Source organism: Caloenas nicobarica, chromosome 4 (assembly GCF_036013445.1).
Source record: "Caloenas nicobarica isolate bCalNic1 chromosome 4, bCalNic1.hap1, whole genome shotgun sequence".
NCBI classification, from domain to species: domain Eukaryota; kingdom Metazoa; phylum Chordata; class Aves; order Columbiformes; family Columbidae; genus Caloenas; species Caloenas nicobarica.
This window is the reverse complement of record NC_088248.1, coordinates 9,927,893-9,946,344: the sequence shown is the minus strand read 5'-3', so window position 1 is coordinate 9,946,344 and position 18,452 is coordinate 9,927,893. Positions and strand designations below refer to the sequence as shown.

The 18,452-nt window shown below is 37.5% G+C and overlaps 1 protein-coding gene across 30 annotated transcripts in view; it reads left to right on the top strand.

Annotated features, from left to right (window-relative positions):
• CAMK2D (calcium/calmodulin dependent protein kinase II delta) overlaps positions 1-18,452 on the top strand; it is a 161,456-nt gene that overhangs the window by 54,976 nt on the left and 88,028 nt on the right. For all 30 annotated transcript variants that reach the window (XM_065633686.1, XM_065633677.1, XM_065633674.1 and 27 more), the window contains exon 3: positions 9,878-9,937. In XM_065633686.1, coding sequence (XP_065489758.1) covers positions 9,878-9,937 — 60 coding nt within the window. The remainder of the gene's footprint in view (positions 1-9,877; positions 9,938-18,452) is intronic.

Genomic DNA, 18,452 nt, shown 5'->3' with positions numbered 1-18,452 from the left:
ACAAGCTTTTCAATGATTTAATAGAAAATCAGAATACAGGGAACCTGTGCAAAACAGGAGAGGTTCTGACCTGAAAGTCTGTAGCAGCTCTAGATGTGCTTGTGGTCTGGGGTGGGAGACCTTCGGAGCTGTGTCGTTGTTGCATGGCTTGGAAGGTATGTGAACGACTCTCCACTGCAGTCAGGAGAGTCTCAGCCCACGTATGTGCCTCGCTCCCTCACACAGGCTAAAAAAAAAATAAATCTGTTTGCATTTGGCAATCCTGTTATAAAGAGGAGCTCAAAGAAAAAGTTTTGTTCCCTGGTCACAGACCTGCTAGGCTGTTTTCAGTTCTAAACCCTTAATCTTACAAATGTCCCGAATGTAGTGAATAAGGGTCAGATCTGACACAGAGTGTAAGCAGACTTCAGGTGCCTTGCACCTGTGTTATGCCCATGAAAATTTCCATTCAACAGCTACCTGCCCAAGTATTACCATGTATGTTTTTGTGCAGCCAGAAACTGCTTGAAGGTTGGGTGGTTAGGTCCTACCTGGCAACCGAACTGCCTATCAATTATGTGGAGCAGATCTTAAGTTTCTAGCAAAGGACTTCATCTCTGAAGCAGGCTCAAAGCTCTCTGACACTTGGTTCTCTACGAGTTCAAGGACCTTGAACACCTTTTGTCTTAGGGAATAGTCTCTTGATCTCTTATTAAGATAGAAGAGCTTATTCTGGTGAGATTTTTTGGTGCCCAGAGGTTATGTTCTGCAACAATAAACTTTTAAATTTAGAAACAAAAAAACGTGAGGAGGAGAGATTTGAATGTATCACAGCGGTTCCTTTCAATATGAGCTTTGCTTTTCTGTGAAGGAGAAAGAGTGAATAAAAGAAAATGTTTTATAGTCAAATAATACTACTACTAGAATGTACAGCTGTGTCCTAGCACATCCCATTGTCAGAATTTCTGCAGTTGCCTTCTGATTTCCGTGGGAGAATGTAAGAGAGTTGAGGTGGTCTGGGGTGGGCTTTAAGGTATGCTGCAGTGCAATCTGAAGAGTCTCTTGGGACTTAGGGCTCCTTTTTTTCTCTTGTTGTTTAGCTGTCTAAAGAAAAACATGGAAAAAAAATGAGGAGTGTTGAACTGTATTGCACAGAGTAGGAAGCAGCTTGTAGAGACGATACTCAGAAAGATTAAGCAACCTGTGTGAGAAAACACACATCATCCCACACTGAATAATAATTTAGCCAGTTAATACTTGGGGGAAAAAAAAAAAGAAATGTACAGACAATGAAAGGGACTAAAGACAAAAGCACTGGGGAGAAGCACTCACATTGTTTGCTGTGGAGTGCTACCTCTAATGATAAAATAACAACAGGAAAAACATGGAAGTTACTAGAGATTATTGTTAGAAAGAGGCTTTGCTTTGGAGAAGTTTGTTGAAGTTTGGATACCTATGCTGATAGGCGGTGAGCAGTAGACATATTCCTGCCATGGTGATAAGCTCAGTTTGGATAGTCATGCAGGGTCAGTGCTTTGCAGTAAGAATCATGACACTATAGTAGAAGAGATTTATGCTGAAGACATTCATTATATGCCTCTTTAATTATAAAATATGACTTAATTCAAGAAATAGTTATAGTCTATGCGTATAAGCTTTTGTAACAAAGTAAATCTTGATACCACTTAAACGATTTGTTACTTTATTTGCCTACCTAATATAAACCATACAGACAGTCTAATTTTCTGATGCAGATGTCGTAAGTTGTAATATGAGATTTCGGTCTATTAGAATATTGTCATGAGTTAGGATCAGTTCAAGTCTTCATAAGTCCATCAGTATTCCAAATTTTACACATCCATATTCTGTTTGTCTCAGGTGTCACAGGATTTCATTAGTTATAGTAAAGGCTGAATATTTCATGGTTGGGTACATTAGATTTTTTTTTTTTTTCCACTTGGTTATGTGTCATTAAATTTATTTGAAGCTGCCTGCAAGGTTTTTTCCATTAATAGTACTCTATGATTCTCATTGCTACCTTCTTTCTGGTTGTATCAGTGTTTCACAATGTTTTTTTTCCACCCTTGATTACTAGCCGATGCTGAGGTAGATGCCGTTGTTCACAGATGGAGACTTGCTTTTGTAGGATGATCTAGAATTTTTAGAGCATGCCTTCTTCTGCGTTTGTGTTGCTGCTTTTTGAGCTTCTTATTGGTATTTTTCATTTAATTTTCTTACAGTTTCTTATGTAGACAGTGTAGGAGACCTTTTTATAATCAAGTATAGGTAATTAAATGAGAGCAAAGGAAGCAAGTACATAAATGTTCTTGCATGTTCCCTTTTTATCATATGTTTGGCTTTAAAGCTTGGCTTTCTCTTACTGAGGATCATTTTTCCCTTTTCGTACTGACAGGTGAACACAGTTTTACCTGATGAACTATATACTATGAAAAATGAGAGGAATTAACTTTTCGTTCTTAGTAACTGATGGAATTATTTTTTTCTAGAGCTTTTCCTCTGATGTCGTTGTAGCATAAACCTTTAATGCTAGATGCTATCACCAACTTTCTCAAGATCTGTGGTGTTTTGCTGCCTGCTAGGTTATATCTCTGGCTGTACTCATCACAGCAGGACACGTCTTCCCTACTCAGCTCTTGGTGCAGTGGTGCACCTTCTTACGCTTCAGATGTTTGGGAGCTGAGTGCTCAAAGTATTTTGGTTTGACTTGCCCTTTGACATTCACCTTCAGATCACCAGTAACTGAAACCTGGCAGAAAACAGGGTAACAGAAATAGATATTTATGTACAGCATTTGCGGTTAGATGTACTTTTAAATAAACTGAGTGGATGAAGGAAGTAACACAGTATTTCCTGAAACATGTAAAAGAAACATGCAGACTATAAAGGCACGTTGTCATCTTGGGTACCCTACGAAGTTAAATTTCCATTTTTTTCCCCCCACAAAAACTTACATGCTGCAGCCTTGCCCAGAAGGTTTCTGACACTCCTCTAACAACACTGAGGATTACTTTAGGAAGTGCAGCTGTCATCTTCTGGACCTTGATATCCATTTACATCCCTGACTCAAGGAGTATTTAATGCTCTTTCTGCTGCCTCATGGCACAATGTGCATGGTGTTAGGTATCTCCATTCATTTAGCATTTCCTTTTATAACAGGTATAATAACAACTACTCTGATACAAGTAACTGAATGAGGTAAATGCAGAGAGATCATTATTATAGTTTTCATGACACCAGATACTACTTAATTGGCACCAGTCAATATAGTAGTTAAGTTTGGGGTGAAAATTGGGAATACTATAGTGCAGTCAATAATAATAATGATGATGTAACTTTCATGTATTGCAGTGCATCCAGCAGCATATCTGACTAAGATGTTTTCATTGTGGTTTACAAAAATATCAGCCGTGTTTGTTTTAATACAGCTAATGTTCTTAAATCATGCAGTAACAAATTAGCCTCTCGTTCATACCTGAAAATGTTCAACTCTAGTATTTGTTATTTGAGCATACTATTATGCCTGTAAGTAAGAGCTGAATATTAATCCTCTTTCAGCACTGTGTGCTGCTTCAGAAATCCTTTTACTAGAATTACATTGTTTTGTGAATTATCCTCTTGTTTTATGGCATAGTCTGAAGCAATCTGACTGAACACTGTGGGCATATGACACGTGGGGCATGTTTAATACTAATTAAATGCATTTTATTTAGTTAACCAATGAAAATGTTTAATGTATGTGAGAAAGTAATTGTATCTGGTGTCAGTTCAGAAACTGTGGTATAGCAAATAACAGCAAAGAAATTTCAAGTGTTTACACGTTAAATTCAAAGTTGAAGTGCTTTATTATATCTGTGTTATTCCTGAAGAGTTGACATAAGGTGTATTTAGCACTCATAGAGGGCTCTCGGACACCTTCCAGGTTTCTAGCTATGCTGGCTAGTCCTGTAAATATAGATGGAGTTAATACAGGGTAGCCTTTGAAAGCAGAGCTGGTAGTGCACCAGAGAGAGATATCCTATGCCAAATGACCAATGGTCTTTTTTTTTTTTTTTTTTTTTCCCGAGACACTGAGCATATTTCCATCTTTATACTAAAGCAATCTTGGTTTAATTTGCATTTCAGATGGTCTCCCTATGTTCTGTGTATAATGTCGCAACAGGTTGACTCATTATTAAGCTACAGCCAAAGCTGATGGGCATTGAGAAGCTGTGACTGTATATGTCCTTATGTTTCAAACCTGCTGCAAATGAATTTACAAATCTTAACATAAAACCTCAGTGGAAGAGTTCAAGTTTATAAAATAACTTTAAGCTTACCTTGCAGATTTTTTAAGGGAATTTTTTATATTTTGAACTTCTGAAATTTAAAATTACTGAAAAAAATTAACAATAAAATAAACATGGAAGAGACTTAAGTTGATGAATTTTCTCCTGCAGGTATCATAGGCTTTGAGGCCTCACAGAGATTTACAGTGGTTCAGTTGGCAAGTGGTGACTAGCTCAAGAATGATACTTGTGGGCAGAAGACTGCATACTTAGTGTTGCAAGCTTACACTGGTACAGGAGTATAAAAATTATCTGAACTGTTAATTTATGTAGAATTGATTCAATTGTTATTGTTGAAGTTGACTGAAGATACTGGGAAACACAAATTACAGGAAAAAATGATGACATTTCCTTTTTTTGTTGTTTTTCCTTCAGGCTTAGAAAGTGTTTTACAAACTCGAAGTGCTAAGTATTTCAAAGATGGAGTCTGCTTTTTATATTTTGTATTAAATTTGGTGCTACAGTTTCTAAACATACATAGCTAACTACCTGGATGCTTTGAAGTAAAGATGGAGCTTTTCAATGGTCTTTTAACATCTGATGGTAAATTGTTGGCTGTAAGAGTTCTCATCCATAGCAACTTTTTCTAAACTTTTTCATTGCTTAGTACAGAACTAACCTTGCCATGCAATTATTGCAACACGTTGTGATTTTATGTAAGGCCTAAAGCGCCTCATTTCAATTTCGGCATATTTTTTACATTCCAAACAGTTGTATTTTCCAAAGTTGGTATTTTGGGAAATTTGTGATGCTTACTGTAATTGCATCATAGTAAATCTTGTAATTTAATGTTTGCATACTCTATTTAAAAGAGTGCAATTATTGTAGGGAAAATGAACTGATGTTTGCTGCACATCTCCATTGGGCTTCAAAAAATCTTGGAAACTTTTAGGAAAGAAGATTGTATTAAAAATTATGCCTTCATTGATATGATTTGAATGAAAATAGTTTTTTATGTGTTTTATTTTTGTATTTTTAAAATATGAAAAAAAGATGAGAATAGCATCCCTAGTAGAAGGGAAAATGTACAGAAGAACTCCCTTCTAATTAGCTGATGTTTAAACATGCTTAAGCTACATGTTATTTGCCTTCAAAAGTTACTACTCTTGCTGAATTCTTTCAAACATATTGCAGGATAGTGCTTAATTTTATAATTAACTGATTTTTGTCTTGTCAACATATTAAGTTATATTTGCAATGTAGAAACCAAATGCTTGGATTTCTCTGAGTATATTTGCTATATGTTTCAGTATTATTTTTAATAATTCTGCATGTAGAGGTTGACCTTTTGCATTGCGACTGTTTTTCTGTTTATTACAGAGAGAATTGCTAGAGCGGCAGAACTCCTTAATCTTTGCTACTGAATCAGTGCCTACTTTATTGTTATTTGACTTTGGAAATCTTTTACTTTCAGAGAAAGTAAAAAAATTGTGCCTTTATGTTTAGTTTTATATCATGTATTTCTCTATTAATGTCCTCATATTTTATTTTTTTGTTGCTGTAGCATTCAAGCGTTACTGACAGCCATGTTGAGGATATTTTGATGTTTCCTTAACATTCATACCAAATACAATTTCTGCTGTCATTCTTATAGTCAGAGATTCTCTGATTCAGATTCCCTCTCAATTTCATGAAAAGACCCTATACAAATGGTGCTTATATTTCCTGCACAAAAATGTTGTCTCCAGCTAATACAGTTATGGTTACTGTTTGTTTTGGCCTTTTGTGTGTGTGTTTTTCTTTACACTTCAAGCTTGTGTTGGTGAGTGCCTGTGAGTTTGTGTGTGAAGCCTGATACTCTGTTCCTCTTGGAACAGCCCTGTGGTGTCTCTCTTCTACACTGCTTGTGCCACAAAACCAGGTTTGCTTGGCTTTAACACAAGAAATACGGATAATGACAAAGTGCCCTTCCCTCCCCTATTTCCTGAAGTTGTCCTAATTTAAAATTTGTTACAGTAGTTAAACAGCTATAATTTTTACAGGGCTATTGCATTCAAATTCATTTCTGTTTGTTGATAATCTCTCTGTCCACATCATTAATTGTGCTTACTGATTATATCTAAAATAGTTGGACAAAGTGAATTACAAAAAAAATAGTATTCCTTAATTGAGGACAATTACTTGTTATTAAGTTATCAAGATCTGGAGACAAGGAGAGCCAGAGACTTAATGTATCTCTTATATTACTATTTGATATGATTTAATAGTATGTAATATAGGTTGGATTGGTGTGAGTTTAGCTTTAAGGAGCTGGTTCTGAATATTTCAGACCCAGAGTTGTCTGCCCAGCCTCTTGGCTGTAAGGGTGCATGCTCCCCCCGAGACATCTGCTGTAGGAGGTTGGGATCTTCCTGCCCAACTTGTCCCTCTATCCCCATGCACTTCTTAACACAGCAGCCAAGAGTCATCTTGTTGAGTGTGTTCAATAAGCCTTTATATTTTCTGACTGACTTACAGACTGCGCTCTTCAGGCTGCTACAGCACTTTTTAGAGGTCAGCTTGGTTGCTCTTAATCTTCAGAGTCTGCCTGTGTGATACTTGGGTCTCTGTGTAATAAACTTTTGGTATCCTACCTGAGTTTTTAAAAACACTTTAATTAGGTGCAGTAGGAGGGCATGGGAGTTGTGAATTGTTTGCTAACCATGTACTTTAAATCACCCTCCCCACCCCCCAAACAACCAACCATTCCACCCAAACCCCAGCTTCCACAGTTCACCAATAAATTAATCTTTGGTACGCTCCTCTAGCCATCATTGGTTTTATAAGCACTGAAGTAACCCAAAGGATTGGAATTGTTACTACTTGTCATTTTATTCATATCATTCTCATACTTAAGAGGTTGTGCCTGTGATCAGGACCGATTATTCAGTGTGTTGTTCAGCAGGCTGCCGACACTGGCTAGCTGGTAGTGAACACAGACAATGGCAGGAGAAACAGCACTCAAGATCCCAGTTCAGTCCTTGCTAGTAACTGCTACTGGAACAGCCAGGATACAGAAGTACTCTAGGGACTGAGCCACCAGCCTGGTGAGAAGATGCCTGGGTTGTGGTCACCGCTCCCATCACAGCTTGTGTGTTGTATGCAGGGGCTGTTGATGCTTTTTGCATGAAGCAATGCTCACAGCAGGGAGATGCAAATCCTCACAGCAGCTCCAATGTGAATGCCTAGGATCATTGCCGTGTACCCTTACACACCTCCTGCTCCCATCTGTACCTGCCGCTTGTCCAGAGGGTCTCTCTGTCCTGTTTAACAAGCTAAGTGTAGAGCACGTCCAGAGCAGGCAGGCTGTGGCCAGGGCCATCTTCAGGAAAGTGAAGTTGTGGTTCCATGAGACAGTTTTCTGACAGCAGCAGAGGCCGCCGGCCGCCCTTGCTGTTGTACTGTGCCACCCACCTCCCTTCCGCTGGCACAGCCGTCTGTAGCTGTCCTGCGAATTCCGTTTTGCCACTTTTAGGGCAACTCTGCTGATCTATGTTTAGACTAAATTCTCTAAAAGGAGCAGCACCTGATGCTTGATTGGAAAGCGAGATCTGGAAGTGCACTTTCCACAGAGCATGGTCACTGCCTGCTGGTTAAATGTGGCTGTGAGTCTTCTGGTCACCCTTTGGCTGATTTAGGAAGGAGAAGCTTATGGATTGTGGTCAGCTTGAACAGGGACATTAGGACTTCCCACAGAAGAGAAAGGTGAAAGGAGGCGCACCAGCTAAAAGGGGGATGTCAGGATCACACTCCTGTATTCAAGTCCCTAAGACGATGGGTTTTATGGTGTGTTTTTTCTTGAACCCTATTCTGATTCTTGTCTAATAGACTCTGCTGTCAAACTGGTATCAGAGGAACTATGATTTAATGGCTTCGAAAGATAACCTAATGACATTGATGGTATTCTGAGTGAGAATAGATACCATAATAGATCTGTAAAAGTTACATTACAAAAACAGATAACTTCTTCATTCTTGCTGTAGTCTTTTGGTGCCTAATATTCCTTTGTAGATCAAACTTTTTGAATTCTCTGAATGATGGTTATTCAACTCAAGACTTACTGGTGGACTACAGTTTTTGTGGAGTGGAAGGAAAGATAAGAATTTCTCCTTCCACTTGTTAGGAGTGTTCTCAGACATAACTATGATTGCAGAGATGTCACAACCCACATTACTTGTGTGACATTTGAAGTTCGAGTCCCTGTGAAGGACTGGCTCTTATTATGTACTTGGATATCAAATTGGAGCTATTTAAGATAATAGCAAACCAGCCTCATATCCAAGAACATTTTATAGTTTCTCTTCTAATTTTGAAAACTTATTTTTAGCTAATATTATAAAATTGAATCTCTGCTGCTTTTCTGCCTCTTGACAAAAGCTTAGTATTCTTAGCAGCCGTAGAAATTATGCTGAAGAAAGTGAGGATAAATGCACTAGAAGTTTGTTAATATTACGAGATTACAGTAGGCAGTAACTGGCTATTTTAATTATCTCCAAATTATTTATTTTATTGCCTGAATTACTTGTGTATGTTTTACATTGCTTGACACTAGACATTTTAACATACCTGAAGACCTTTGGGTATTTCCAGTATAAATAATTTATGAACCCTCCCAACACTCTCATGTGTATTATATAAAACAAGTACTATGTTACTTAACGTTAACCAAAATGCAGCAGAAGTAGTACTATAAATGGTGGTGTTTGGAGCAAATATTATTTAAGTGTGCTACATTAAAAACAAACAAACAAACAAAAACCAAAACAAAAACCAAAACAAACAAAAAAACCCCCCAACTTAAACAAAATGGAGTTTGATGCAAGTAGTAGTATTTTTATTTCCAGTAGCGTCATTAGGGCTCGGTGGTGTACAAGTTCAGACCTGCCGCTCTACCTGAAGGTTATAAAGAATGAAATGGCAGCGAGAGAAGGAGCCAACAGATGGTATACCAGGACCTACGTTTTCAGGGTGTCTTCAGGTTAATGAATAATCAGCCTGACAGCAAGATTAGCCCTGCTGGGAAAATAATAACTGCTGGTCATTAGTTATTGGAAGTTCCTGTAGCATCATATTGTGGTGGGAGCATGCGGTGGCAGGAGTGCTGGCGCTCTGAGGTGGCTGCTTCATGTCGAGCTGTGTACCTAATGCACTAGATATCATTAAGGCAGCTAATGGGTAGGATTTAAGGCAATGCTAGAGGTTCAGGTTATCCTTATTTTGTTTAATGTTGTAACGTGGTTTATTGCCTGGTAATTATAGGTCCTGGCGTGACTACTTCCTGTTCTCACCAATAAATGGGCAGCTTGACTTTTCTAATGGAACAGTGCCTCTGATAGCCTATCAAAGAAGCAATTGGGTGCAGTAACCAATTCAATATTACAAACAGTTTGAATGTAAAATTGTTTGTTTGTTTGTTTGTTTGTTTGTTTGTTTGTGGGAGGTTTTTTGTGTGGGTTTTTTTGTTGTTTGGTTGGTTGGTTTTGTTTGGTTGGGTTTTTTTTCCTTTGGTAAAGTAAATACACTGAATTTAATCTTCATACTAAAAGCAACTGTTTTGCTTTCCTTTGTTGCAGATCACCAGAAACTGGAAAGAGAAGCTAGAATCTGTCGTCTCTTGAAGCATCCCAATATTGGTAGGAACATTTTTTTCCATTATATAGTAGATATCAGTTTAGGAAATTGAGGGAAAATACAGAATAACAAATATAAATAGCAGCTCAGAGAAGTCTAGTGGAAATATCTCCAGGCAAGACTCTGTATTTATAATGTGATGCCCCTTTCTAATTTGGCTGTGGGATGTAATATGCCAATAGATCACCTAAAGCATCAGGTATTGTTCTCATCTTCTTTGAGCTATTGCTCTGCCATCAAGGAGGTGGCTATGCCAGGTGTTTAGGGGTTTTTTTGAACAATGTGTAGGAGGAGTTATTTTCACTGCTGCTCTTGACTTTTTGAGGCCTGCAGAAGAATTTCATCTAACAGCATATGTTGCAAAATGAGACAGACCAATGTCAATAATGTTAGTGTTGTTTTTATCGAGACGCTTATTTTATCTTGTTTTATTTTGTGTTCGAGATTCTGGTGTTCTGTAGAAAGGATAGGTAGATGCAGAATGCTTGGCTCTTTTTGTTTCCAGAACTGTGTGTTTTCTACTCAAGCATTCATGGGAAGGGAAGAAAATGTATTTGGGAGGCTGGGGTGTGTTCATTTCCTTGCTTTAAGAACAGTAGAAACAGTTAAGCACTTTGATCTTTAAATAGTTGATCTGTTTTTTCAGACACTGAATTATATGCCAAGGGTATCTCTCACAAGAATATTTGCTGTACCTGAGACTTCTGTGGGAGGGTGGGATTTTCCTGTCCATTCTGTTCCTGTATCCCCATGTACGTTGTTAAAAGTTGTGATCAGAAAAAAAATAGTAATCTCACTGAAAGTTTTAAATAAACGTGTGCTTGGTACTGCAAAAGCACTTGGCAGTCTGTTCGTTCTTCCTTCTGATTAGTTTTTCTCCTTTCCGTTTTTAACTAACAAATGTTGGTCTTCATGACATTTTAAAACTAATATAATTGTTTCATGTCTGGGAAAGAATCAGCTCCTTCCTTTTAATAATAACCAGAAATTGAAAACAAATGTACCATAGCTCAAAATGAAATGTTTAATCTCTGGAAAAGCTCTCTTGTACAGTCTCAAAAGCTTAAGAGGTTTCACATGCAAATTTGGTCAAAGAGGAAGAGTAGTCTTATCTGTGTTATTTTATCCCAGCTAAATTTTTTTGCATTGTAAAGTGATGTAAAACAAGGGAGGAACATCGAGTTGGTTGTGGGTAGATGCATACAGCTCTTCTACAGTTATGGAAAGCAGTGGTTACACATGGTTCTAGTCTCACTCTAAAGTCATTTACCTGTGCCTTGCTGTAACTATTCTGAGAGTAGATCTGTGAGTTTGAACAAGCCAGGGAAGATGAATAAATAACAATAATAAACTGAAGAAGTGTAAGAGCCGAAGTGCACAGAATTACTCAGTTGAAACAAAAGTCTAAATTGATCTCATGCAATCACATTTCTTTGGTCTATTGAGTAGTTTGGACCCATATTAGGATGTAGTCCAGATCCTCTGTGGCAGGCCAGGTATTTCACATACAGTGTTTATATTTCTGAACGTATGACTTGAAATGCAAACCAGTGATGACAGCTTTGGTGACAGGCAAGTAGGGCTCTGTTAAGTCAGCACAAATTCCATGCTTCGCTACCTGCACAATTCAGTCAAAGAATTGTAGACAACTTCTTCTACTCCTGTTTCAGAAAAGATGTTTTGTTGCTCCAGATCTGTCAGTGAGAAGATTTTTATGACTTGGAATTAACACGCCAGGGTTTGGCAGCAGGCTTTACATTCTGTTGTCGTTCAGTTTCTGCTGTCAACTGTTCTGCCAGCCCTGCCTGTGTATCTGCTCCGAAAACCCTCTTCCAGTTACTGTGGTTACAATAGCTTCTTGTTTGCATAACTGCTCTAGTGAAGGCCACTTCATATCTGGTTCCTCTTTTGGAGGAAGATCATAAGTGTGGTCTGAAAATGAGAAAACTTTTTTGTAAACTTAGAAAGAGTAACTCTTTTGAAAAGTAATAATTTCAGGCCTCCGAAGTCCTGTCACGTAAGCTACTGGGTTGCAGAGGTTCATGTTTGCTTGCTGAGCTGGCTGGCCAGTCTCCACCTGGGCCAAGTATAATACTCACCCTTTCCTTCTCCTGCCCAGCCCTGGCCATGCTTTGCTCTTCCCCCTTCTGGCTGCCCCTGCGGTCGTGTCCTCAGCCAGCTAAACCTTAACCCTAAAATGGTTCTAGGTGTGTCCTTGCTTGTACGTGACTACATCTCTTATTCCTGCGTCACTGTCGCATCTTTTTTTTAAAAAAGTTATCTCCGATGGGTAATAATACTACATGAGAGTAGAAAGCACTAATAGCGAAAAAAGGAAGCATACCAGAGTAAGGTAACTCAGCTGTAACAGCAAAGATTATAGTGTGTTTTATATGTCTCAAAATGGCAAAGATTAACCCTTGTAAACAAGTTATACTTGCCCTACGTGTATGATAAAGAGTATGCGTGGTTTAAAATATTAGCGAGTCCATGAATATAAAATTCATGCTTTTCTCATTGTATTTTCACCTGAGTGCTACTGATTAATTTCTAATTGCCCAGAAAATAAAAGATTTTTTGAAAAGGAACTTGTCGTGTTAACAACATGTATAATTTAAGAAAAAAAATTATAATCTGTTCAAATGCAACCTCTATAGGAAAGCAGAGATCTAGTTTAATTAATGGGACAATTTCTCAAAGATGATTTTGGTGGTTTTCTCTGTTTTGCTCCAATGTAGCTTTTTTAGTTGTCTTTTTGAATTCCACATTCATTGCAGGGCGGCAGACTTCTGAAGTTAGAATTCAGTAATCCTTTCTCCTTTCAGGCTGCTTCTTTTTTCTTCGTAGTTAGCTTGATTAAATCTCGCTTCCAGAAGAGACTTAATGCAAAGGTGTCTGGTTAACTTTACTTCTAAAATAATACATATATAGTAGTATTCCTTTTTTATAGTGTTGTATGGTCTCTTTGGTTAATTATCTTTCAAGTCTTTAGACTGTCACTAGATACTTTAGGGTGAAAAACTCTTTTTGGTTACCTTTTTCATACTTTCCCTCCAGACAGAATAAAGCAGCACAGCTGTGGTGAATCACTTTTTTATATTTCAGCCTGCAAGTAAACACACTGTAGTTTTCATAAGAGAGATTTTCTTTGGAGAAACGGAGTAAAAACAAACAAACAAAAACAACAATATTTTCCAATTATCTTTACAGAGAAAATAGAGAATTATCAAATACTTTACAGATCACTATTTTTTTTTTATTTCCGAGGTAGGTGTACGATTAGTAGCTAACTAGAAGAATACTTATTTAGTTATGTCATCAGGATAAGAAAGAATTCAGGACTAAACTTCTTAACAATTGACATACCTATTTTTAGCCTCCCAACAATACTATTTTTATATCCATTTCATATCTGATTTGATGGTCATTTTATTTAATGAGCGCCATTATGCAGTTAGGAAATCTTAGGATGACATGAGTGTTTTAATTTTTTTTAAATGTAGAATTTGAGCAAAAGATTTGGAAAAGCACAGCCTATGGGGAAAAATTAGAAGACTAAATCAGAATGTTTTCTTTCAAAAGGATAAAACTGAAATTTGGAAATGAAGGAGGCACGTGAAAATATTTTCAGTTCATTATTTGAATCTCCCAACGCAGTCACTGTAAAATGTTAAATACAAAAAACTGAGAGGAAACAAATACATGTTCTACTGCCTTCTGGGAGTATTTATGACATCAGGTTGTTATTTCAGGAATCAACATATCTACCAAATGTTCACAAATAAAGCATTAAAGTACATACTGAGGGACCTTAATTCTTCATCCAAATTATCTATTAGGCATTTCTACCGAAATAATGATTTTGAATTAGGGTAAGATATCAAGTTCTGAATTAATATACAAAAATTTAAATGGTTGATAATTATTCTCACTAGACAAGTGTCAGAAAGGCAAGGTAACTAAATCAAAATCCAGCGTTTTGGCACTTTCAAATCCTTACCGATTGAAGAAATCCATGATAATTCATTTTGATACACAGATGTTGTATCACTTAATATGGATACATATACTTATGCATAGCTAAGCCTATAGAAGCATAAGGTCATTGGAAAAATGCTTTTTAGATGCAGCAAATTATATTTTTTTTAGATTTAGATCTTGCTGAGTGCACTCGAAGTAAGCAATCTAGCTACTAGTGTCAACTGCCTGCTGAAAGGCATTTGTTTAACTGCTGTATTATGTGCTATTTTTTTATTACTGAAAATCAGCATATTCTTTATTGGGGATATTAGGAAAACCGATAACCACAATAAAAATGTAAGACAGTAGTTCTCCTATGATGGGATTATCTGTGGCAGAGCTCTAAAGAATTCTCATTCATATTGTTATCAACAGATTTAAAGGAAAACATGCAAGTGCTATCAGTTTGATATGGTGGGACTAAGGAGCCTTACAACCAATAGATGTGTACTCACGTATCTAAGAACAAAGAACGTATGTCAGTCTTAAAGGGAGTGCCTGCAGCTTGGGAAAGAGGGACTTTGAACAGCCTGTGATGACAGGAGATAACCACTTGAACACAAATCTCATTGGGATGCCATAACACACAGGGGAGGTACTATTCTCAGATGCACAGAAGTAACAATCACAAAGAGGAAAACAGTATTTATTTTATATCTGCCAGCAGAAGTCACTTCTAGAGTGCTGTCCTGAGCTTTGACATCCACGTCAATAGCTGCGTAAAGGGGGCGATTTGAGGGATAAAAGAAAAAGTTATTTATCAAGAAAAAGGCAAAAAGAACTATGACTGTAGTGATGAAGTCAAATATAAAAGGTTTTTGGCAATGAAAATATGAGAACTATTTAGGGGTATGATGTTTTCTGACTTGAAGTGTGGATATTTTTTTCTTTTTTTTTTTTTTTTTAAGCTTTGTACTAAGAACTGTCTATTACTGAGGATGTGTATACTCCTGGTATTCAGAACAGTGTACGGGCCATTATTTTTGGAAAGCTGAATATTGTTGAGGACGGTAAGGTAATGATTCTGTTTCTGGAGTGCTTAGGAAGCTTGGACAGTCCTTGCTGGTTGTGTTTGTATCCAGCACAGAAGTGTCATGGAAATGTTCCTTGAAGAAAATGGTTTTACTTCATGTACAAGTCTAGCTTTAGGACATCTCTGAAAGCTGAATACCTCTGTCCAGACACTGCTTTTTATGTAATTAATTCAGTTAGTTTCTCAGAATCTCTTTATTCAACTTTTTGTTTGAAGAAATCCATGATTTCTTCTTCTCTATCCAGCTATGTAGTCATGAGGCCTAAGGAATGGTGTAGGAAAAATGTCCAAAAGGAAAGTGGGTTAGAAACAGTATTTCCTGTTCTTCTTTCAAATCTCCATTTCCCACTTCAGTAATGTATATATGAAGGTTTGTTTAAAAAATATAGGATTTCCTCATCATTTTTACCTACAGTTATTCCTTAGCAATACTCATTGTTTTTGTTGTGATTTCTGTGTCTTCTCACCTCAGTTTTTTGTATCAAAGTAGTGGTAGCAGAAAGCCAGCGTGACTGAATTTGTCTTTCAAATAAAACTTGTTCATTTCGGCTTGTATGTTTGTTCTTCAAGTAAGCATAAAATTACAAACAATGTCTATTTCGGCATGTAACTTTTTATTTATGGGAGGCAGGAGTTTCATCTCTATTATTTATTTGGAGAAAATTATTTACTCAGTAATGCTTCAAAGTATGTTAACATCCTTCTCTGCTGGCACTAAAATTATATTGCCTTCATAGCCCGAGTAGTTTTTTCGCTTCTTAATAGCCTAATAAACAAGTAAAAATAAGAAATAAGATGGGATACGCTCCTTTGTGTAGCAGTACTCTATTGAGGCATACTTGCTCAGGACTCTGTACATTCTTGTCAGTCCAGACCCCTCCAGTCTCAGTGAGAATTAAAATGATGCAAAATCCGTTAGCTGAACTTCAGGCCTTGAGAGGAAACTTAGCAGGGGCTCAGAGTCCTTTCTTCCTGATCAGTCTTGGGCAATACTGATATTTTCTCATTTTCCAGCATTTCTTGAGTAATCTGGCTTGTTTCCTCTGTTAAATTGTGATAAGAAATTTTGAGGCAAACATAGCTCAAGTTTCTTTAGTAACAGAGCTCCAACAGTTTGTGGTGGGTGCAGTAGTTCGCACATTACTCTGATTTTTAGTATTGCTGTATTCCTCAGGTTCTTACCATGACAAGATGGCTGTAACAACATCAGTGTGTATAGGTTTTTACTTATTACAGCTTGCCAACATAATAGAGTTTAAAACGAAAAACGTAAATGTAGGTTAAGCCTCACTGTTTGGAGAACCTAGCACTTTGTAAGCTTACACATCAAGTTATATTAAAAGCTTACTTCCTTTACTAAACAAGTACCCATGAAGGATTTGTCATCTTGTGTAACTATTACTTTTACAACAGTTACATGTACTAATGCTTCCAAATTTTTAATTTAGAAATTTGGAAAGCTTGTAAGGATTATGATAATCTCTTCACCAAGAAATCCACTGTTGTTATCCTGTTTTCTGGTCTTTCTCTTCTTTTGGTACATTTGAGTTTCTTGGTCGTCTGTTAACTTTAAAATTGTGTTTAGCACTCTGATTCCTAGTCTAGCAATCCACATATGTAACACTGTTGCGCCATCTTATTATTACTTCTTTTGATGTTGATATGGAGCCTGCTTTGGTAACTTTGGTTTGTGAGGTGCCAGCAGATGATAAAAGTGGCATTAGTCTGATGATGCAAGTCCTGACCCAGTCTGAAAAACTGCTGGTTCAAACCTGGTAAAAAAGTGGGGTTTTTTTCCAGGTTGAGTTTGCTCTTGCAGAGTTCTTACTGAGTTGGATAGTATTTTCCTAAATCAGAGTTACAGTGTCCCTCTCTCTAACTGCTGGAAGGGCTGCTGCTGTCTTTACATTCCCGCTTGTTAAAAACTGTACATGTCAAAATGGTGTGTGCTTTTTAGTAAGATCACTGTAAATAACCTGGTTTTCTCACTGCAGCGCTAACACACCTGGCTTCATCACAGAACATCGCTCCCCGTCTGCTGCCATCTCCTCCCTTTGCTTTGTAGATGGAGTAGAAGATATGGCAAGCAGACAGGATCCATTAGCCAACTACATCAGGCTCAAGTCTGACTCTGATGAATCTTCATCCCTGCCCAAAAGTCACAGCAGATTTTACTGACATGTGGCAGCCCTTCAGGTGATAAATGAAGGCCTCTTGGCAACAGGACAGATTGTCCCTGAATGGCTTTTTAAGTCAGGATATTTAGAGGTAAGTAGGACTGCCAAGCTGGAGCAGTGCCATGTCAGCTCCAATAGGCCTGAGCCACTTGTGTGCAGATCTGCTTGCGTCGGCTCAATTGAGCTGGAGCGGTGCCACTGCCGGCGAGCATGAACTGCTGTGCTTGGAGGGCAGAATGGCACAAGTCTCTCTTGTTTTTGAAGAACTATAGCTGGACCAGCATAGGGGAGCACAAGGCAGCATCCTTCTAAGGAAGGGTGGCTTTGCAGCGGTCAGGAGGCAGGCTAGATGCAGGACAGTCTGCGATGCCAGTAAAAATTACTAAACTAACTTCATAAATGTGTTGGTGTCTATTTGCAGTCAGCTCTGGTTTCCATACTTTGAGCTGGGAACTTGTCATAAATTGCTGAGGAAATGGGCAGCACTCAAACTTGGTACTGCTCCTCATCGAGGTCTTCGTGCCTGTGGTTCAGCTTTCTTATTCAGGAGCATCCCCTGATGCCTGAAGGAAAGGAGGAAAAGCCTGCATCTCGGGGTTTTCCCATCTCTCCCCACAGTAACACAAAACTTGAACATAGTTGTTAAATGCTTCATGTGGGGGTAAAAGTAAAAAACTTTGTATTGCCTTGTCCTTTTTGCACAAAGGGTAATTAAAGATACGTGGGTTTTCTGTGTCCTTTATGCAAGACAGTGTGTCCTTTATGTTTTATATTCACCACGTTTGTGCGTTGGACTTCATGTAAATTCACAAGAATCTGAAGAGAAACACTATTATCATAATACACAGCAAATGTGGATTTAGTAAATCCTTTTTGAATTTCATTTGACTTACTGTGGCAAAGTTGGGAGTAGCTCTGCTAGCATTGGTTAAGTTACTGTATAAACAAAATGAGGAATAAAAAGCAGGCCTATTTAGGTTTGGTGGTGTAGTTCTTTAGCACAATTTTTTTCGCTGAGCTTAGTTTCAACTTTTCACTCTTTACATCAAAAGTATATTAATACAGACTTAAAAGGTAGTAAGACAGTTCTGATGCAGTGAAAATCAAACAAATCCTCAACTATGTATATAAATATATATCTAAATAAATGTATAAATTTATATCCTCATGAATGTATTTACTATATGTATATAAATATATAGCGTTGTTTATCTCTCTCTATATAAAAGCTTTTGTTTATCTCACAGAGAAGCCGGAAATCTGTGGGACTGATATATGTAGATCTCA